The sequence below is a fragment of the Sturnira hondurensis genome, unplaced genomic scaffold (assembly GCF_014824575.4).
Source record: "Sturnira hondurensis isolate 20B ecotype Veracruz unplaced genomic scaffold, ASM1482457v3 Scaffold0017394, whole genome shotgun sequence".
NCBI lineage: Eukaryota > Metazoa > Chordata > Mammalia > Chiroptera > Phyllostomidae > Sturnira > Sturnira hondurensis.
Genome location: NW_028090025.1, coordinates 846211 through 870107, shown reverse-complemented (window position 1 = coordinate 870107; position 23897 = coordinate 846211). Strand labels below are relative to the sequence as shown.

Below are 23897 nucleotides of genomic sequence, written 5' to 3'. Positions count from 1 at the left end.
GACTTGCCCAGACAAAAGAAGGCTGAAAGAATATACCTCCACCAAACCAGCACTGCAAGATATGCTAAAGAAACTGCTTTAAGAAGATGAAGAGAAGAGAAAAAGAACAGAGGCACAAAGGGGGAAAATGGCAATGAATAAGTACCTATCAATAATAACCTTAAATGTAAGTGGATTAAATGTCCCAATTAAAAGACATAGGGTAGCTGAATGGATAAGCTAGGCAGTGAAAGACAAATACCTTATGATATCACTTTTAACAGGAACCTAATCAACAGAATAAACAAACAAGCAAAATATAATAAAAAAGAAACTGAAATTGAGAACAGGCTGACAGTGACCGGAGGGGAGGGGGGAGGGAATATCAGGGGAGAAGGGGAAGAGTTTACAGGAATAAGTATAAAGGACACATGGACAAAAACAAGGGGGTTGGAAATGGGAGGGAGGTGGGGAGGGCTGAGGGTGTGGGTTGGGCTGGGAGTAAAAGGCAGAAAACTGTACTTGAACAACAGTTAAAATAAAAAAACATTACCTGCACATATGCTGCCTACAAGAGACCCACCTCAGATCAAAATATCTACACAGTCTGAAAGAGAAGGGTTGGAAAAATTATTCCAAACAAGTGGACAATAAAAATAATCCAGGGTAGCAATGCTTGTATCAGACAAAATAGACTTCAAAAGAAAGGCCATGAAAAGAGACTGGGAAGGACACTTCATAGTACTCAAGGGAAGAATCCATCAAGAAGACTTAATATTGTAAACATACATTCACCCAACATAGGAGCACCCAAGTATATAAGGAAAATCTTGGAGGACTTCAAGAAAGATATAGGCAGCAAACACTTATGGTAGGGAATTTTAACAGTCCACTGTCAACAGTGGATACACCTTCCAAACAGAATATCAAAAAGTATATTGTGGACCTGAACAACACATTAGATCAAATGGACTTATAATCATATAAACACACAGACACACACACACACACACATATACATATAATCACATATATACATATGTGTATATCAGAAAGCAGATATACATGTATATCTCTTTTCATCCCAGAGAAGCAAAATACATATTCTTTTCAAATACATGGAACATTTTCAAAGATAGATCACATGATAGGACACAAAACAAGCCTCAATAAAATCAAGAAATCTGAAATTATATCATGTATTTTCTGGGACCATGGGGGCCTGAAACTAGAAACCAACCTCAAGTAAAAAACTCAAAAACATTCAAACTCATGGAGACCGAATAGCATGAATGGGTTAAGAATGAAATCAAGGAAGAAATCAAAAAGTTCCTAGAAAGAAAGAAAAATGAACACACAATAGCCCAAAAAGTATAGGAGACAGTGAAGGCAGTCCTGAGAGGGAAGTTCATAGCAATACAGGCCTATCTAAAAAAGACAGATTTTTGTTAGACAAACAACCTACCTAACACTACATCTACAGGAACTGGAGGAACAACAACAAATAAAGCCCAGAGAAATTAGAAGGAAGGAAATAATCAAGATCAGAGCAGAATGAAATGACATAGAAACTAAAAGAACAATTTGAAGGATCAATAAATCCAGGAGCTGATGCGTCCAAAAGAGAAACTAAATTAACAAGCTTTTTACTAGACTCATCAAGAAAGAAAAAAGGAGAGAACCCAAATAAATAAATTCAAAAATGAAAGAGGGGAAATTATAACAGATACCACAGAAATACAAAAAGATTATAAGAAATTACTGGGAACAACTATATGCCAAGAAATTTGAAGACCTGAGTGAAATGAACAAACTTCTAGAAAAATATAAACTTCCAAAACTGAATGAAGAAGTGGTAACACTCAACAGAATGATTACAGCTGGTGAAACTGAAGCAGTAATCAGAAAACTCCCAACACACAAAAGCCCTGAACTGTGTGGTTTCACAGGAGAATTTTACAAGATGTTTAAGGAAGAGCTAACCCCAGTCCTTCTCAAACTATTCCAAAAAATCAAGAAGAGACAAGACTCCAAAATGAGTATTATGAAGCCAGCATCATCCTAATCCTAATACCAAATGAAAACATGGCAAAGTAAGAAAACTACACAATATCACTGATGAACATAGGCGTGAAATCCTCAACAAAATATTGACAAACTGAATCCATTGATACATTAAAAAGATCATGCACCATGACCAAGTGAGATTCATCCCTGGGATATGAGGATGGTACAATATTTGCAAATCAATAAATGTAATACATTACATAAGTAACAGAAAAGATAAAGATTACTTGATCATATCTATAGATCCATAAAAAAACATTTGATAATGTACAGCACCCATTTATGATAAAAAAAACACTCAGCAATGTAGAAATAGAGGGAGTATAACTCAGGATAATAATGGCTATATTTGAGAAACCTACAGCCAACATCATATTTGATGGGCAAAAGCTAAACCTTTCCCACTAAGAATAGGAACAAGACATGTGTCTGCTTTTATCACTTCTATTCAATGTTGTATTAAACATTCTAGTCACAATGATCAAACAAGAGAGAGAAAATGCATCCAAGTTTGAAAGGAGGATGTAAAACTGTGATTGATGGTGTACATCAACAACCCTATCAGCTAAATAAAAAAAAAACCTACTCAACCTAATAAGGAAATTTGGCAAAAACAGTGAGATAAAAGGTCAATATTCAGAAATCAAATGCATTTTGTTCACCAACAATGAAATATCTGAGGCAGAAATTGGGAACAAAATCCCATTTGATATAGCAACAAGAAAAATAAAGCACGTAGGAATAAACCTAACCACAGATGTGAAATACCTGTACTCAGGAAACTACACAACACTGCCCTGGCTGGTGTGGCTCAGTGGGTTGAGTGGTGGCCTGCAAAGCAAAGGGTTGCCAGTTTGATTCCCAGTGAGAGCACATGCCTGGTTTGTGGGCCAGGTGCCCAGTTGGGGGTGCTTAAGGGAGAACCACACATTGATATCTCTCTCCTTTTCTTCCTTCTTTCTCCTCTCTAAATATAAATGAATAAATTTTTGTCATTTAAAAAAGAATGAAAACTACACACCTTTGAGGAAAGAAATTAAGGAAGACACAAATAAATGAAAGCATATATCGTGTTCATGGATTGGAAGAATTAATATCATCAAAATACTGCCCAAAATATCATCCATACTACCCAAAGCAATGCATATATTCGGTGCAATCCCTGTTCAGTTACCAATGGCATATTTCACAGATATCAACCAAACACTTCAAAAAATTATATGGAACCATAAATGACCCCAAATAGCTTCAGCAATTTTGAGAAATAATGTAGTAGGGGTCACGATACCTGATATCAAATTGCATTACAAGGCCACTGTCATTAAAAGAGTCTGGTATTGGCATAAGAACAGACACAAAGATCAATGGAACAGAACAGAGAGTCCAGAAATAAACCCAAGTCTCTATGGTCAATTAATATTTGACAACGGGAGTAGCAGTATAAAATAGAGTAAAAATAGTCTCTTCAACAAATAGTGTTGGCAGATCTGGACAGCTGCATGCAAAAAAAAATGAAACTCAATCACCAATTTACACCATACACAAAAAATAAATTCAAGATAGATAAAAGACCTAAATATAAGTCATGCTGCCATAAAAGTCCTAGAGGAGAACATAGGCAGGAAAATCTCAGATATTCCACCCAGCAATATTTTCATCAATGTGTCCCCTAGACCAAGGGACATAAAGAAAAGAATAAACAAATGGGATCTCATCAAAATAAAAAGCTAGACAGCTAAAGAAAACAGCATTAAAATGAGAAGAGAACCAACCATATGGGAAACCATATTTGCCAATGATACCTCGGACAAGGGTTTTATCTCCAAAATATATAAAAAACTCACATGACTCACTCCAGAAAGACAAACAACCCAACTAAAAAATGAGCAAAGGACCTGAACAGATACTTCTCCAAGGAGGACATAGAGGGCCCAGCAATATATGAAAGGATGCTCATCACTACTAGCCATCAGAGAGATGCAAATTAAAACCACAGTGAGATACCACTTCACACAGGTCAGAATGACCATCATAAACAAATCAACAAACAAGTTCTGGCAAGGTTGTGCATAAAAGGGAACCCTAGTACACTGTTGGTGGGAATGCAGACTGGTGCAGCCACTGTGGAAAACAGTATGGAATTTCCTCAGAAAACTAGAAATGGAACTGTGTTTTGACCTGGCAGTTCCACTGCTGGGATTATACCCTAAGAATCCTGAATCACCAATTCCAAAGAACCTATGCACCCCAATGTTCATAGCAGCACAATTTACAATAACCAAGTGCTGAAAACAGCCTAAGTACCCATCAGTAAATAAGTGTATCAAGAAACTGTCATACATTTACACAATAGAATACTACACAGCCAAAAAAAAGAACTACCTTTGTCAACAGCATGGGTGGAACTGGAGAGTATTATGCTCAGTGAAATAAGCCAGGCAGTGAAAGATGAATACTGTATGATCTCACCTTTAAGTGGAACTGAAAGACAAATACTGTATGATCTCACCTTTAAGTGGAATTTAATGAGCAAAACAAACAAATGAGCACAAAAGAACCAGAGACATGGATATAAAGAACAAATTGACAGTGATCAGAGGGGAGCGGGGAGAATTTATGAGGGAAAAGAAGTAGAAGGGTGGTCAAGAAACATGTATAATGGACCCATGGACAAAGTCAATGGGGAGTGAGTAAGGATTGAATGTGGGAGGTGGAAGCTGGGGAAGGGTAGGGCAGGGGGAACAGAGTAAATGGGGGAAAACGAGGATAATTGTAATCGAATAACAATTAAAAATTTAAAGAGAAATAGAAAAAAGGGAGAAATTACACACAGCCCTACCACTTTAACAAAGTCATTAATATTTTAGTATACTTCTTTCCAAAAAACACTTACTTTCCTTCAGTGTCCAATAATTGTAAAATAACAAATTGTTTTTGTTGTGATATTTCTGAATTCAATAGTGCTCTTTATTTAAAAATTGGTAACCAGAAATAAGACTAGAGTTTGAGACAGTGAAGAAGCATAATGCAGCAAAAATAACACTGGAGTGGGAATCAGAACATCGGATTGCAGTTTTTGCCTGAAGAAAGTAAGGCAGTACTAAATTTCTAAAGTCTGGCAAAAGACATGACCACATTTCTTCTTCTGTCCTCCTGGAATTTCCAAATCAACTACGAATTTAATTGTTTTTCAAAAAATAAGGCACCCCCCACCAATGATAAGGAAACTATGATACTAGTGTCTGATAATGAAAACTGATCATTTATTGGACAACAAACTTCTATGGCCTAAACCCTCATCATAGAGCAGCTGTTATTTCAGGATTTGAAGGTCTCTCAATCTGCACTTTGTTTCAAAGTTGATTGTTAGCCATTTACACCCTTTTCCTTCCTGAACTGTTAGGCAAAATCATTAAGACAAACTATAAAATGTATTGGTTAAATGCCTAACTGACTTGTAGACAAAAATCAAGGATTTATTCATAAATTTTAATGTATTATATCTGAAAACTAAATTTTCAAAGTTGAATATCAGAAAAAGCTGTCATTTTTGCAATTCTAGTGTATTAGTACCACTTTATATTTGATAATTTAATGGTCAAATATAACTAACCTGAGGCCTTAATGGCTCAAACACCAGTTTCTGAGTCCAGTATAACTTAAATCACTTTTTAAAAAGGTTTTTTAAAGTTTATTGTTAGAGATAGGGGAAGGGTAGGAGAAAGAGAGGGAGCAAAACATCAATGTGCAAGAAAAACATCAATTGGTTGCCTCTCCCATGCGCCCAAACAGACACCTGGCCTACAACTCAGGCATGTGTACTGACTGAGAATAAAACCAGTACCCTCCGGTTTGCAGCTTGATGCCCAACCCACTAAGCCATGCTGGCTAGGGCAAGCCACACTTATCTTGATACCACAAATATAGGAGTCACTCAATTCTTTATTTTTGATTTATTTAATTTTACTAAATTTATTGGGGTTATATTAGTTAACAAAGTTATACACGTTTCAACTGTACAATTCCATAATGCATCAATTTGTATATTTTATTGTGTATTCCTATTTAAAAATCATTAATAACCTAATGTGGCTGAAGTTTTTCACATTTTAATTCTGCAATCCAAAGTATTTTGGGAAGCCCTGGCTGGTGTGGCTCCATGGACCCTCCAACCAAAGGGTCCCTGGTTGGATTTCTGGTCAGGGCATATCCCTGGGTTGCAGGCCATGTTCCCAGTAGAAGGCACATGAGAGGTAACCACACATTGATGTTTCTTTCCCTCTCTTTCTCCCTCCCTTCCCCTCTCCAAAAATAAGTAAATAAAACCTTTAAAAATAAATGAATAAATAAAGTATTTGGGGAGAAGGTACAGATTAGGAATAAGTAACAATTAAGTGACAAAAGAAATACAGAATCCAATTTCAAATGTTCAACAATAAATCAATGTTTTTGCATATACCTATATTGAGAACAAAGGTAATAAAATAGAGCATAGTAACTCTTACTACTGTTACTAAATATCATTCAATCAAAATATTAATATAAATAAAAATTCTCTCTTCTCAGCCTTACTGGCAAAACAAAACCAAACCACTTTTTAGTTATTATTCATAATATATAGAAATTTGATCTATGATTTTGCTTGTGATCAATCCCTTTCATGTCTTTCAAAAACTAATGGTATAGGTGAAATAAGTCAGTTAGAAAAAGATAAATACCATATAATTTCACCTACAAGTGGAATATAAAGAACAGAATAAATGAACAAACAAAAATGAAACGGATTCATAGACACAGAGAACAGACTGATGGTTGCCACATGGAAGGAGGGCTGGGGGCTCAGGAGCTGGGTGAAAAAAGTGAAAGGATTAAGAAATACAAATTGGTAGTTATGAAACAGTCGCCAGGATCTAAAATACAGCATAGGGAATACAGTTGATAATATTGTAATATTTTAGCTATGTATGGTGTCAGATGGATACTGGAAATACCACAGGGAATACTTTATAAGCATGATTGCCTAACCAATATGCTGTATACCTGAAACATAAAATAATATTGGATGTAAACTGTAATTGAAACTATGGTTTTGATTTAATCTTATTTCTTTGTGATCACAGACATCTTCATTGAATAAAAATGTATAAAGTACATAGAAACTATGTAGTAAGTTTTGTGTTTTTGGACCTTTCCTCCCCATTTAAATATTAACAGATCAAAACATAAAGTAAATTCTAGAACATTTTATAACATATGAAATATTCTAAGCATAATAATGGCATACTTATAGCACCTTTGTATTCAGGCACAAGATAGATACAAGGAAGTGAGGAAAGCTGTTCAGTATCTCTTTCAGCCACTATTCCAGTTTTAGCATTAGAAAAGAAAGTATTCACAATGATTGATTTACAAATAGTAAAGGCAATTAAAGGCCAAAGTAGCTCTTCTAAAACTAAGTTCATATTCAACACTGTCCAATACTCTGATAAATCAATTGGGCCAGTACTTCTGAATTCACTCTTACCTGGAATGAACAAGATGTAAGTGTGAACAATTCCAACATAATTCTCTAACATTTTCTCCATTAGAAAATCTGAAATCAATTTAAATGGACTTCTGATATTCATTTTGTCCACAGTAGCTTTCATAGCTCCCTTCTCCCGCTATAGCCTAAACTCTTTGAGCAACTAGGGAAGGTCAAGGTATTTCAGACATGGATATGGAAGTTTATCGGACCAATCCTCGTATAGCCGTCTCCATTTTCCCCCTCCCCCTTTCCCACACCCCAGCCATCCCCATTTCCTACCCTTGACACTACCCCCCTTTGGTTGTGTCCATGTGTCTTTTATACATGTTCCTGAAAATCCTTCCTCCTTTCCACCCCATTATCCCCTGCCACCTCCCCTCTTATTGCTGTCAGTTTGTTTTTAATTTCAATATCTCCAGTTATATTTTGCTTACTTGCTTGTTTTGTTGTTTAGGTTCCACTTAAATGTCAGATCATATGGTACCTGTATTTCAATGCTTGGCTTATTTCACTTAGCATAATGCTCTCCAGTTCCATCCATGCTGTTCCAAAGGGTAGAAGCTCCTTCTTTCTTTCTGCTGCATACTATTCCATTGTGTAAATGAACCATAGTTTTTTGATCCACTCATTTCCTAATGGACACTTAGGTTGCTTTCAGCACTTGGCTATTGTAAATTGTGCTGCTATGAATATCCACAAAAAGTCTGATTGCTCTTCTTTGGAATTTCATGTTACATATTTTATGGTTTTCAACAGAATATCAACTAGAGAAACAAATTTAACTTGGGATTGTACCTGAACTTTGACTGGTTTTTCAAAACAAGTATGAATAATTGAAATAAATAAGCAAAGTAACTCTTATGTTTTTAATTTTATGCTGCTTGTATTTAGTTTTAACTCTGTATCCAGTGCTATGTCAAGAATGCTAGAATCATCTGGCTTAGCCAGTTATATCTATATTTTCCCAACTGCACATTCATATGGCTGTAGGAGTAGTATTTAAGCTAAGGAAATTGGGAAAAACTAAAAGTCAAGGATTCTTCCTTCTTCCACTGACTACAAGAGCCAATTTTTAACATTGACCATTACTGCCCTCAGAACATAGCTATTAATTTTCATTTTTATAGTCAAATAATAGCTTTAGGTCTCATTAAAGATAAATAATGTAGAGTGGTGGTGAAGAGCAGGTACCATTTGTGCACTTAGCTTGTGTTATTCTAGGCAAGTTAGTCAGTCTTATCTTTAATGGGATAACAGCAATACCTACCCTAGAGGGCTGGTGTGAAGACGAAATATTTTAATGCATGTAAAGCACTGAGAACAGGGTCTAGTTTATAGCTAAATCTCATCTGGCAACCTCAATTATCCAGAGCGTAGCCAGGATTCAGAAAGTAAACAAAAATGTCACTGAGCAACCAATATAAATATCAGAGGGTACTCGTACTGAATCCCTTGAGCTCTCTGTCTCTGGAAGCCTGTTTTACTCTTTCTTCAAACGCAAGCTTGGTTGAATTTTTAGAGTTGACAGTAGAAGTCCTCTATTATATAGGCAGCGTGAGTAGAAAAAAGGATCCGATAATGAGAGATGCCAGGAAGTAGCATCTACATGACTTAGTAGGTTAGCACCAAGTATTCAAACCTGATTCTGTGGTTCCTAAAACAGTTGAACAGAGATTTGTGATGTCATTAATTGTCACTGGGAACACTGGGGGACGAGTAATTTTTAAACAATTGCAGGAGTGTGGGGAAGAGGTGATATATAATAATGCTTATAAATAGATCCTTTATATGATTAGAAAGTTATTCAGTAGATAGTTGGACTATATATAGCATGTATGAATATGAAATAGGGAAACTGAAGCACAGCATTGTTCATTATGTATAGACAATGTATTTCTTATCAGTGTTTTTAATCTCCATGTGACTACAATGGCCAGTATGTTCCTGAACACCCACCTCTGCCACCCACCACATATCTTCTAAAAGAATGGAAACATTTCTATTAGTCAAAAAAAAGTTTAGAAGGACACCTCTGTGATTAAAAAGGAATCTTTAAATTTATCATATATTCTCAAACCTGACTTTTACAAATATCCATGCTCTTTTTTAAATATATTTTAGTGATTCTGCTATTACAGTTGTCCCATTTTTTTTGTCTCCTTTATCCCTCCTCTGCCCCCAAACATAGTTCATGTCCATGAGTCATACATACAAGGTCTTTGGCTCTTCCATTACCCATACTATTCTTAACTTTCCCTGTCTATTTTATATTTACCATTTATGCTTATTCCCTGTACCTTTTCCCACATTCTCCCTCCAAACCCTCCCCATTAATTACCTTCCATATGATCACTATTTCTGTGAATCTGTTCTTGTTCTGTTTGTTTCCTTTGTTTTTGTTTTGTTTTGTTTTTTTTAGGTTCGGTTGTTAATAGTTGTGAGTTTGTTTTCATTTTATTGTTCATAATTTTGATGTTCTTTTTCTTAGACAAATCCCTTTAACATTGCATATAATAAGGGCTTGGGATGAACTCCTTTAACTTGACCTTACCTGGGAAGCCCTTTATTTGCCCTTCCATTCCAAATGATAGCTTTGCTGGATAGAGTAATCTTGGATGTAGGTCCTTGCCTTTCATCACTTGGAATACTTCTTTCCAGCCCCTTCTTACCTGTAAGATTTCTTTGAAGAAATCAGCTAATAATTTTATGCAAACTCCTTTTGTAGGTAACTGTCTCCTTTCCTCTTGCTGCTTTTAAGATTCTCTCCTTATCTTTAATCTTGGGTAAAGTAATTACGATCTGCCTTGGTGTATGCTTCCTTGGGTCCAAATTTTGGAACTTTCTGAGCTTCCTGGACTTCCTGGAAGTCTATTTCCTTTGCCAGATTGTGGAAGTTCTCCTTCATTATGTTTTCAACTAAGTTTTCAATTTCTTTCTCTTCTTGTCTTTCTGGCCCCCCTGTGAATCAGATGTTGGAATGTTTAAAGTTGTCCCAGAGGCTCCTAATCCCCTCCTCATTTTTTTGAATTCTTCCATCATTCTGTTCTGGATAAACATTTATTTCTTCCTTCTGTTCCAAATCATTGACTTGAGTCCCGATTTCCTCTGTATCACTGTTGGTTCCCTGTACATTTGCCTTTATTTCACTTTTCATAGCCTTCACCTTTTCCTTTATTTTGCAGTCATACTCAGCCATATCTGTGAGCGTCCTAATTACCACTGTTTTGAACTCTGCATCTAATAGTTTGTCTATCTCTTCATCATTTAGTTCTATTTTTAAAGACTTTATTTATTTATTTTTAGAGAGAAGAGAAAAGGAAAGGGAGAGAAACATCAATGTGTGGTTGCTTCTCACATGACCCTGCCCCCAGCACTGAGGACCTGGTCTGCAACCCAAGCATGTACCCTGACTGGGAATCGAACTTGTGACCCTTTGGTTCTCAGCCAAGCACTCAATCCACTGAGCCACACTAGCCAGGGCCATTTAGTTCTATTTTTGAAGTTTTGATCTGTTCTTTCATTTAGGCCATATTTTTTTCTTGGCATCCCTGTTATGTAGTAAGGGGTGGAGCCTTAGGTATTCACCAGCGAAGGGCAACCCACACCCTAGTGTAGCACCGTATGTGGGGGCCGGGGGCTGAGAGGGAGCAGCGCCACTTGCTCAGCTCTTAGCTGGCTTTCAGTCACCTCCCAGCCACCCACAAGAAAATTGGGCTCTCTGGTGCTTATTCCCAGGTGGATGATTTTTTGCATATTCTAGGACTCTGTGGGTCTCTCCAGTGAACTCACCTGTGAGTCTGGAAGTTTTACCAGCTGCCTCAATCCCCACATGTTTTGTCAGTTAGAGATTTTGAGGCTCTGTTTCCTTGCACTGGCACCCTGGGTTGTGTGGTTTGTCTCACTACCTAGTTGTTCCTCCCAGTTTAGCCACACACAAATGTGGAACTGCTTGCTCCACCAGCTGCCACCTTGAACTCCATGGTCCTCTAGCTACCACCTTTCCGTGAGTCCTCTCTGCCTCAGCTGCCCATCTCTGACCCTCCTACCTGCCGGGATGAATGTTTCTTCTTTAACTCCTTGTTTTCTCGCACTTCTATACCATTCAGTTTTCTGACAGTTCTGGTTATTTTTTGTTTTTAAATTTGCTGTTCTTCTATTGGTTGTGTGAGGCAGTAAAGTGTGAGGCAGTAAAGTATATCTACCTACACCTCCATCTTGGCTGGAAGTCACAATTATCCATGCTTTTCATAGGTTATATAGGTTACAACACCAGAAATGAATGCTAGGTTGTGTAATTAATTCATGTAATTAATCAAACTTTATACAACTAAATCTTCCTGACATAGATTTGGTATAGAAAAGACAAAGTCTGCTTTTAGTGCCAAAGCTAGAAATGTGAAGCCCCCAAATAAATAGAAAAGTGAGTCACCCTTCTTGCAAAATAACCAAATGTCTAGACCAAGGCTCCCCAACTTCCGGGCTTTTGACAGATACCAATCTGTGGCCTGTTAGGAATGGGGCAGCACAGCAGGAGGTGAGTGGAGGCATGCAAGATGCCTGAGCTCTGCCTCCTTTCCCTGCTGCTCACCCCGACATTCAGGGAAAAATGTCTTCCACATGGTCCTTGGTGTCAAAAGGGTTGAGGATTACTGCTCTAGACCCATAAAAGATATTGTATCATACACTGGTAGAGTATAAATATGCAACAGAACTTATTTTAGACTCCATTTTCCATTGCTTTTGAGGTTTTCCCCATGTAAATGAGAAGTTGTTAGTGTCTGCCAAACAGTGCTTGCAAATGAGTTAGTGAAGTTATGTTTTAAGTAAATGGTTATACTATGGAAAAACAATGTCTTTTAGAATTTTTAAAATCTGTAATAATACTTTATGAGTATATCATTTTTAAATTAGTAACTTGAAGTAAGGAGATGATCTTGATCTTTTGAAGACTTTGGTCACTGGGGATCATAAATTTAAAGGATTGTTTGGGTAAAAACTCTGCTGTGTATTTGCCATTTAAGGCTTGTACTCTTAAACTAATTATGGAAAGTATGAATAAGTATTAATTTCATATTGAAGGGCCTTTTAGAGTGTGTGTATGCTTGCATGTGTGGCTTTGCTTATTCCAGATTTCAGTTTGATCATTAACCAAGATAGTATCCTAACCTAATATCAGTAGGTGGTTACTCTGGTTGTTAATCACTTAACATTCAAAGAACTCTGTTCTTTTGCTTCAGATTATTGGTCTCAGGTCATATCAACTGGAAGGAATTTAAACCATGATAAACATTGAAATGGCATGAGTAATTTGACATCCTCATAACTTTGGAAAAGAATGTTTGACCCTTATTTTTTTTCACAAGATTTATACAATTGAGGGGTAGGGAGGACAAAGATTAGTTGAGGGTGGGGTAGAGAAAGAGGTGTTACAGAAATTAGGCCTTTAGACTGTCAACTGATGGTCACTGGCACCAATACAACACCAATAGGAACCCCCAATTTGCACTGCGGTAAAGTGGAAGACTGTGTTCAATGCAAACAGCTCAATTCTAATCCAGCACAGTTATGGAACAGCACAGATGTGGAATAGCACAACCATTATACAACTTGACTGGTGTCTCAGACCCTGGCTCATGGGGTCCACGGCATTGTAGCTGAGACAAAAGAAATCCACACATACTACCGAATCCTGTGGAGAAAACGGGCCAGTGACTTCTCTCTCAAGAGGAGAAAAAGCCTCGGCCCTGGCCTCAATCTGCTTTTATTGTTTTTCTGGGCACATTACATGAAGGTCTTCATTTACTATGCACAGGTTCACTTTAGGTGGTTACCTTTTACAGAGTACAAAGAAGAGGATGCTGCTAATCACATCACAGAAGAAGGATATTTGCAAATGAAAGGGGGAAAGTGGTTAAACCAGTTACACTTGTCGTTGGAAGGTTTAGTGTGCATTTTAGGAAGTTACTTTGCAGTAAATGTTTTCTGCCTCAATTCAGGGTGAGGGAGTTTAGCAAAAGCAAGTCTCATAGCAGTCTAGGTACAGTGCAGGCCTGCTTCCCCCTGGAGAACCTATCTGTGGGCGTGAGTCCTGTGTATCTCCGAGTGGGAGCTTGGCCCATGCAATGCAGAATGGTCTCCTATAGACTGGGGAACAGCACAGCTATAAGACAACTGGGTAATGTTACAGCTCAATTGTGGAATAGCATGGTTTTGAAGTTGCCCTGGGAATGAGGCAGCCCAGGTGTTACAGCTGGCCCTTCTCCAGCAAAATAGCTGAACTTCATTCTAGCCTGCCTGGATATCTCTGCTTTGGTCCAGTTGGGCCCAACCAGACAGGACAGCTTCATTCTTCTCCTGAAGAATAGCTTGTGTGGCACAGCTCCAGCTGCAGAAATCAATCTTCAGTGAAAAGGGAAAGTATGCTCCAAGAGTCATAGGGGAGCTTACTTATATAGAGAGACGCTCCCAACCCTTGTTTCTGATTGATCAGTTCTCATGAAAATGAGGGCTCCAAATCTTCACAGTTTGGTTGGCTCAAAAAGCATTGTCCTGATTGATTGGAATGGAGCCATCCACTCTGATTGGTCAGTGAAGAGGCTGATGAGGATATAGCTGTGAATCTTCAATTGGATGGGGAACGTCTCAGTCCTATAGGTTGAAATACAATTCCAGGAACTCCTTTATAATGGCTGGCTCAGATGGCAGAAACGTGATGCAGAAAAGCAGTTCGGTGCAGAGGTCATAGACAGTTTAGTTCAGGCTTCTCCCTGAAGCAAGGCTTCAGTGAGAGGCACCTGTTCAGCAATGGCTGCTAGGCTCTGCATATAAATTTGAGCCCAATTAGCCACCAGTAGCCCTTTTTACTCAGTAGGCGCCTTCATTTTCAGAGTCAACAAGACTAAGATTTAGACTATGAGACTAAGTAATAAATTTAGTCTAATTTAACACTCAATTTTAGTTGGTGTTGAGTAGTAACATACATTTCAATATGTTGTACATTTGTCCTTGTATTTTTGCCTCAGATTATTAATCTGGATATGTAAATTCTTATACTTTTTAGTAATGAGCTCGTAAGATAGTCTATCACCTTATAAATTGGGAAATGTATAGTTAAATATTTCTTTTTCTCAAATCTCAGATTCCCTAGAATGTAATCTATATTTTGTACCATCCAGGGGACTATTAGTCTTTCAAAAAGCCTTTATTTAAGAGGCAAATTAGGCCCCAGACTCAATATTGTTGAATTATAAGTGGTTAACCTGAGAAGAGGGAAGATATTTGTTATATATGACAACTTCCTTACTACACTGAGTTCCTTAAGATTAGTGTTCAAATCTTAGCATGTTTGTATCCCCTATGACTTATATATGCATAGTAGATGCCCACAAAATGTTATTTGAATGAATATCTTTCCTTTGTCTCCTTAGGAATCATTTAAAAGCACTTTAGCACTTAGATTTTTGCACTAAGAAAGCTTTACCAAACTAAAACTAAATTCCTTTTCTTTTATAGGTGCAGGAGACATTGTTGCAATCATGATTGGCAATCTGAAAGGCACAAAAATTCTACAATCAATTCAAAGAGGCATACAAGTAACAATGGTCATCGAAGTAGGGAAAAAACATGGTCCTTGGGTGAATCACTATTCAATTTTCCTTGTTTCTGTGTCCTTTTTTATTATTACGGCAGCAACTGTGGGCTATTTTATCTTTTATTCTGCTCGAAGATTACGGAATGCAAGAGCTCAAAACAGAAAGCAGGTTTGTAATGGTCCTTTTTCCACTTTAAAAATATTTTACTGTTTTAGTTGCACTTTCTGTGTCATGCATTTTAGTACATATATATATATATATATATATATATATATATATATATATGTTTTATGAAAACTTGTAGTTTTTAAAAGTATTTCAGCTTTCATCCTCTCAAATCTTTTATTTTCTTAAAATTGTCTGTGGCCTTAATCCTGCCTGGTTAAGTCTTCTAACACCACATTATGGAGCACAGCCACCACTTAATTATATATAGGTGTAAATAAATATATTCTTTTAAATATTTTTCTAAATTACAAAAGCATTTTATACTCAGTATAGAAAATTTAGAAATTAGAAAGTATAGGGAAAAAATCTTCACCCCAAACCCCACATAACAAAGAACTAGTCACCACACACAGGTAACTACTGTTATTTTACACATATGTGTATGTCTGAGCATGTATGTATTTGCATGTGTGGCCATGGCTGGGAAAAGAGATCAGACTGAATGTCATGGGAAGGCAAGTTTAAAGATCTAATTGTGAATGAGATCATGTCAGACTCAAAGCAGAGTCACATATTCATAATTTTTACCATATTTTAACAACTAATATATAAACAAGTACAAAGCATACAAATAACAGAGCAAAAATACCAAAGCATCATTGCACATGGAGGTACCTATAGTTGTGTGGCAATGGTCTTACACCTTGAAACTGTTTGTTACTCCCCTGATATCGTCACTTCTCTCCTTACCCACTTTAACTTGAATAGTCACTCCCATGCATACATCTTAAGTTCCCTTGCCCATCCCCTCTGTTATACTTGCTGTACCTGCACTTTGCATAGCTGAGCTAACAGAAAATCATACTGTGTTTTCTTAGCCATTTCCCTTCCCACTTTCTTAGGTGACTAATCATACATGTTCCTTTCTCCTTAAACTTCCAATATATCCTCCAACTTTACTCACAACTTGTATTTTGTCTCTTATTCCAATGAGAAAATTGAAGTAACCAAAAGAGTACTTCCACAGGCTTCTACCAGGCCTACCTATGTCTCTGAATCTGTCTACATCCTATATCCTCTGTCTTGGCTTCTGTTACTGTGGATGCGCAAACATGCTAATGTTGCTTCCATTTTCAAAAAAAAAAAAAAAAAAAAACTTCCCTTGACTCCAGACCAAAAACCTTGGAGTTCTTCTTTTCCCTCTTTTTCTATCACTTCACATATAACCTTCATAAGCAAATCCCATTGGTTCTACTTTCATTGTATAAGGTCTGTCCAGAAAAAGTCCAGCCACTGTTAATATAACAAGAGTGGTTTGTGCAACATCAATGTAACCTGGAAGCAAGGACAGTGGACTGGAATGCACATACATAAACAATGATAACTTCACTGTACTGGCCAGTATGGGCAGTAGACGCCTTTGATTGAACAGGTGTATTATGTGGCCATTGCATTCAAAATGACTGAGTGAGTAGAGCAATGAATCTGCATCAAATTTTGTGTCAAGCTTGAATATTCTTCTGTGGAAACTATTTGATGATTCAGAAAGCCGCATCCACAGGCAACTGGTGATTGGCAGCTTCATCAGGACAATGTGCCCACTCATGCATCATGTCTCATGCAGAGTTTTTTGTGAAACATCAGATTACCCAGGTGACTCAGCCTCCCTGCAGCTCAGATTTGGCACCCTATGACTTCTGGCTTTTCCTGGAACTAAAATCGCCTTTGAAAGGGAACAGATTTCAGCCATTGATGATATTCAGGAAAATACGATTGGGGCAGCTGATTGAGATTAGGAAAATTTTGTGGGGTCCCAAGGTGCCTACTTTGAAGGGGACTGAGGTGTCATTGCCCTGTGTACAATGTTTCTTGTATCTTGTATCTTTTTCAATAAACGTCTCTATTTTTCATATTACATGGCTGGATACCTTCTGGATAAGCCTTTTATATTCAGAATTTGATTACTTCTTACAATGCCACTGCTTCTGCCCTTGTCCAAGCCATGATCATTTCTTACATCCTCCCCCTCTCAAGTATTTTCACCATAGCAACAGGGTGGTATGCTATGTCTTCAGAATGCTCAGTACAGATTTAATACTTTCAGCTGATCATATGGTAGGGGCAAGAATACATTTTTATATGAACTGAGAAATTCCTCCAACATCAGTGAAACTCTAGCTGCTTCATGTATTCTTTCTCCAATAAGCAGAGATGAACCCAATTTATTAGGGAGTGCAGGAAAAGTGAGGAGTTCTATATGGCAAGAAAGTTCATCGAATTTATAGGAAGAGATGAGAGTTGAGATCTTATTATAAAACCTTCATAATATTTAAACACCACTGTGGTGGAGCTTTGTCCAGCAGAGCCCCCCTGTCTGTCCTGGATGGGAATAATTCTACCAAGACATGATCTGCTTGGGGAGGAAAGGTGGCCAATTTCTCAAAGGAGAAGGCCCTTGAGCCTGTTCCTCAATTGCCTCTCCTTCTTTTATCGAGTTTAATTTACATAGGAATACAGGACATATACATAAAGCTCATCAATCATTATCAGGTAGTCATTATCAGACAATAGATAACATTCAAAGAACTATGAGGGCTTATTGTGAGTCAGGGTCAGATAGCCAAAGGGCCATAAAACTTTGGGGAACAAACTCATTTTATGTTTGGACCCTTATCATTTAAATTGAAGGCATTGTTAGCAATGCAAGTTTCACAGGATTTTATGCATTCTTTTCTTAGGGCTGATTGTCCCGAAACCCCACCCTTTCTATCACAGGGCCTCACCTGCTTCCAGCATTGTTTCAGGCTGAAGTCAGGTGGGGGATTTGAGCAGCCAAAAAATTAGGAGACTTTTTACAGATAGAATGAGGACTCAGGCCCTTGAAAAGCTGAAGGGTGAGGGTCCATCACCCCTTTTCTATAGTCCCCTAAGTTCTTCCCTGATGGCCCCTTCAAGATGGCGCCTGTCTTAGGTCATCCCTCCCTTGAGGAATCTTAGCTGCCATTGGGTAACCAGTCATCCACCCAGGGCTAAGCAGGGTGAAGTAAAGGGGGCAGAGGCAGCACCTCTGCCAGGAAGATAAGCTTTGTCTCCTTGGTGACTTATGGTCCCAAGGTCTTTTTATTCAGCCTTAGCCATGGGGAGCTACAGCTTCTGAAACCAGGTAGGGTGGTTCCCAACACATCAGTATATGGTAATGCATGATGATTATCCCAATGTTTAAAATTAATTGACTTCTGTCTTCTCAAACATGCAACTATCATATTGGTGTCAGGTTCAGCCTATAACTAGCTATGGTCAAAAGAATGCTTCAGATTCCTCTGCCAGCCCATTCAGTAGTTTTACACTGTGTTAATATTTAACATTTGTATATTATGCTGTTTTTACCTCTTAGGTTTAAAGGAACAGGAGTCCTGTGTGAGTAGCTACTCAATGGTTATAGTTATAATGACAAGAGTGCTTGGTTTGCTTATGTTTGTGGTAGGGTCTGTATTTCTGTATTCTAAGTGTTATAAAAACTCTATTTATGTGCCATTAAACCTTGTCAGCAAGTAATACAGTTTATAAAGCACTATCTAATGCTCCACAAGCTTCATTGGATATTTAGCTCTGGTCTCATTGTTCATTTAAGTAATTTTTATAGTTTATAGTAGTTTATGAAAATTAGCTTCTGTACAAATAGTAGAGAATAGGATTAAAACTTCTCACCTTGTAGAGGAGATTTTGGAGAGGGCATCTCTCACTACTTTGTAGGCTATATCTGTTTATCCCTCAGTGACTAAAGGATTAATGTGTGACTAAAAGATTAATGTATAACTAAAAATCCCTTTCTTATAAATACTTGCAAGTGCTAGAATGCCATTTACATGTTATTTAATTTTCCCAAGTTCCTATTTATTTTTGAGAGAGCTTGATGTGTATGATGGCTATAAATATCATTAAATATTTAACCACATTATCCCCATTTTACCAGTATAAATGGTAATGAAACTGAGTTACAGAAACTTACCTTTATTAGAATATTAGGACTTCATTACAATATTCAAGAATTTCTTCTGTATGAATCATTATGTTGCATACTGTATAATGTCAGGCAAACTGATGAATGTATAACCATACATTTTAATAACCAAAATGCCCAAATATAATGGACAGCACATAGTGGCTGCATGCCTGACATGTCATAGTATAATGTGTAATGACGTATATCATCCCTTTTCCTATGGATGAAAGGTGGGTTGTGAATGAAAATAACATACTAGGCATTACATGGTGGATTCATGTCTCCACCAGGAACAACCCTAATCTAAGACAAAGAAGATTGTGGAAACCTTATGGCATGCTCAGATTAAACTGAATTTTGGAGTAACTGCTATACTCTTGCCTCTGGCATGGGAAGTTACTATGTGTGTACCCTAACTGTATCCAGGCAAGTAATAGTCAATGGCAACAAGGCATATGTTGGATTTCACATTGACCAGTGAAATAAAAGTGGGCTCTAGGTGAAATAGAAACTGGCCAAAGTATAATGTGACAAGCTGGATTTACTTTTAATGAAGAGTGATTTTCAGAAGAAAATAATTTACTCTCTAAAATATATGGATTAAAAGGAATCATCTCCCAAGAAGAGGGAAAAGAATGAGAATTCATTTGGAAAAGTGATAAAGCCTTAATAATATACTAATACAAACCTAATGCACAATGCTACAGAATGCTAGCTCTCAAGACTGGAAAACAGCATATATTCTGACACAACAGGGTCTATTACCTATTTTACTGCAAATGGAAGCCCAAGTAGCCCTGGGGTAATGGCCTTCCCTTTTTAGCTATGAAGCTTAGAGAAAGCATCTGAGACACATGCAGATCGCCAAATTTACAAAGATTTTCTAGGTGAAATTGTAATTTATATCACAGATCTCTGACTGATCTTGACCAAAGTATGAACCAAAATAAAAGTAGCTTTTAGCAATAGGAATAAAACTGAATAATACTCATACATTCCCCAGAAAAAAGATAAGTATCGCCTTGCTGAATAACAGTCAATGTGAACTATAGAATATGAGTTGAGACAAATTATTTGCTTTGTCTTCAGCTAACATGGAACATAGAAATGATGGAATCATTACTATTGGTTATAATATTTGCACATAATAATATGTGGTATATAGGCAAAGAGCAATTCTTATAGGAAGTTTTAATAAATACTCTTTTATACTTCTTTGTTTGTTTTGTAACAAAACCAACCTGTATCTTAACTATATTGTAATATGGTATGTTACTAGGGTTGTTGATAAGATTAAACTATTCTATATAAATAAATCATGACAATCAAGTTATTGGGAAATTAAAACCTCCCCAGGATATGATAATAATGGAGAGTGATTGGTCTGAAGAAGAACTAGATTTACTTCATTACTGTATTAAATAGCTATGTAAAGTTTATCACAAAGTTCAAGTTACCATAGATGAAAGGAGAAAACAGATGTTAAATTGGTACATTAGTATAAATATATTTTAAATGGTCTTATAAACTGGAAGAATTGTTTCTTTGAGCCTATTTTCACCCTTTGTTGCTTTCTAAAGTATTATATATGCTTATCTTGTTCTTACTGTAACATATATAAATGCTGTAGTAACTGTAAAAGCCCAAATAACTATGACTACTGTGTTGTTTAAAAGACCTTGACCTAGAACATAAGGATGGATTGTGAGGACAGATAACACAGTAGATATAATTGCTTACTCCTTGCAAATCACGAGCAAATGGATCATTGGCCCTTGGCCAACCCCAGAAATGTGACACTCAAAGTGTTCATTATGTTGGTGACATGATTTTGTTATAGACACCTAGAGCAATGGACCATGTTGTAACAGCTCGTCAAGGTTGCTTGACACAATCAAGATTGATGGCATGCATTTGGTTTCATTGTTGGGGTCATTTTCAGTAGCATGGCCAGAAACTAGCAGAATTACCTAGTGACCAGACACCCCATCTGAATCTCAGACTCTGAGATTCAGATAGGCTCCCTGAGCAGAGATATACCACACACATGGCCTTGTAGTTCACTGCCAAAGAAAGAGCACTTCTGTGTGGTCTCAGATAAGAAAAAACTAAGCTACATTATCTTAAAATTTATCCTTGAACTTAAAGCATGACCAAAAATATCTACACTATTTCTGGTTACATTAAGTTTTCTCTGCTGGTATGTAAAATTAATTGGAAGATTTATCAGCTGTCTGTGTACACTATCAATATACTATACACATTCATGTTAGGTATGTTTGTATGCATGTATCTACTTCTGTCTATATTTCAAAATTAGTAACTTTTAAAATACCATTATTTTGGCTCTTATATAAGAAGAGCAGATTAAACAAATTTTTGTCTGAGTAGGATCTAGTTTTATAGTCTTTCTATGACTTTCTCATAGGAAACTACTATGGGTCTCAGGACTTTTATATATTTATTTTAATTTTATATTTATATTATAAAGGTTTTGCTAGTCTTTCTTTGACAAATGCTATAATTTGAACCATATCCTCTCTACTGGGTTGAAATCCCCTTTTTCTCACTGCTTTTTCTGACAGTGCATTTCCTCACACTATTCACAGTGATTACCTGCATGTGAGTGGTCTGCACTCCTGTTCACCTCCATCTTGGGAATTCTATAGACTTATATGAAGCTATTATATAGCCTGTACCTCCTCTTTCCTTTAGGAATACTTCACTCAAATATTATGCATAACTTTTTATTTTTAAAAATTGATTTCTTTCAGTTATTACAGATCTAAACAGGCACATGATTTATACATTGATTTTGTTCACTGAAATATATATATGAGGGAAACAATCTTCTTACTAAAATTTTTCATTTTAAGTATTGTTTTATAAATTCTGAGCCAAATTTTTAATGAAAATCTTTGTTTAAAAATTGGTGGCTTAAGCCCTGGCTGGTATAGCTCAGTGGATTGAGCGCGGGCCTGTGAACCAGAGGATCGTGGTTTGATTCCCAGTCAGGGCACATGCCTGGGTTGCAGGCCAGTTCCCTGCAGGGGCCCATTCCCAGCAGGGGCCCATTCCCAGCAGGGGATGCACGAGAAGCAACTATACATTGATGTTTCTCTTCCTCTCTCCTTCCCTTCCCCTCTAAAGATAAATAAATTTTTAAAAATGGTGGCTTAAGTGCAGGAAAATCTATTTTACTTATATTCACCCTCCTTTCTTGCTTTTGCAGGCCCTGCTTCCTATCAAGTAATTTGGTTTAACTACATCCCTAGTGTTATTCATGTGGGTTTCATGTAAGCTAAAAGCTGGACACCTTGGGACCTAAAACAGGCTGACAAATCACCAGACTGACACATTTATTTTGCTTAATTGAATATAAATACATAAATGAACTAGGCAGAATATCATTTTCATCCCAAATAAAGTCCTACTCAGAACCAAAATACCACATAGCTGAGATTCTTCAGTGACTAGAGCAATCACAGCTTTTGAATAGCTAAAATAATGACATTAAGCTTCAGTTTTTAAAAATTGGACAACAACCAAGTTTCTTTCTTTCAATCGATCTTTAATTCTACTGCCAAATATTCTTACACCAGGTATCTCTTAGGTTGGGGGAGGAGAGGAGAAGTCTGTTGGTATGATACACTTTTTAAAAAGAGATCACCAAATCTCAGTGAGTAGTAAATTTTGGAAGGATTTGATGATTGGTTAATAGCCGACTTTCAGATTTCTTTTTTCTTGTATTTATCTTCTTCATAAGGAATGTGAAACCTTTTAAAAGTTTCTGTGCTGTTGCACAGTGGAAGCAGTGTACTATAGTGAAGAGATCATTGGCTTTAAAGTCCATTGGAACCTGAGGTTGAATTGAATCACAGTTCTGCAACTAACCAGTTGCCTGGACTTTAGTCAAGCTTGTGAACCTTTTCTTGTCTATAAAACTTGGATATTAAAATGCCTGTTCCATAAGGTTGTTAATGATTAGACAGATAACACTAAGTTTGCCCTAGTTGAGTAGTTCAGTTCATTAAAGCATCCTCCCGATATGCCAAGGTTGCAGGATCAATCCCTGGTCAGAGCACATACAAAAATCAACCAATTAATGCATAAATAAGTGGAGCAACAAATCTCTCTCTCTCTTCCTCCCTCCCTTCCCACCTCCCTCCCCTTCCTCTCTCTCTAAACTCAATAAATAAATTTTTAAAAAGATGACACTAAGATTAGTATTGAACCTGACATGTGGTAGGAGCCTAATACATGTTCTCTAAACCTTTTCCCCCCAAATTTAGTGGAATAGAGGCTTTTGATAAGTAAAACTGACTTGAATGAGAAAATCTATTTTAATTTCCTAAATTCAGAAGCTAACCTTTGAGCAATGACTAGACACTATGGGGATTTTTAAGAATGATTAAGGCCCATTCCTCACACTCTAGTACATAGGTGGCAAACACAAGGCCCGTGCACTGAGTCTCGCCTTCCATTTGTTTTATCCAGCCTCGCACCTTGTTTCTACCCAGTGACAGTGCTGAGCTCTCACTTAACTGTTCACAAGTACTTA

At 37.0% G+C, this 23897-nt stretch overlaps 1 protein-coding gene across 1 annotated transcript in view; it reads left to right on the top strand.

The window, feature by feature from the left end:
* RNF128 (ring finger protein 128) overlaps positions 1-23897 on the top strand; it is a 73781-nt gene that overhangs the window by 22700 nt on the left and 27184 nt on the right. The window contains exon 2 of the mRNA XM_037067713.1: positions 15086-15333. Within this exon, the coding sequence (XP_036923608.1) occupies positions 15086-15333 (248 nt within the window). The remainder of the gene's footprint in view (positions 1-15085; positions 15334-23897) is intronic.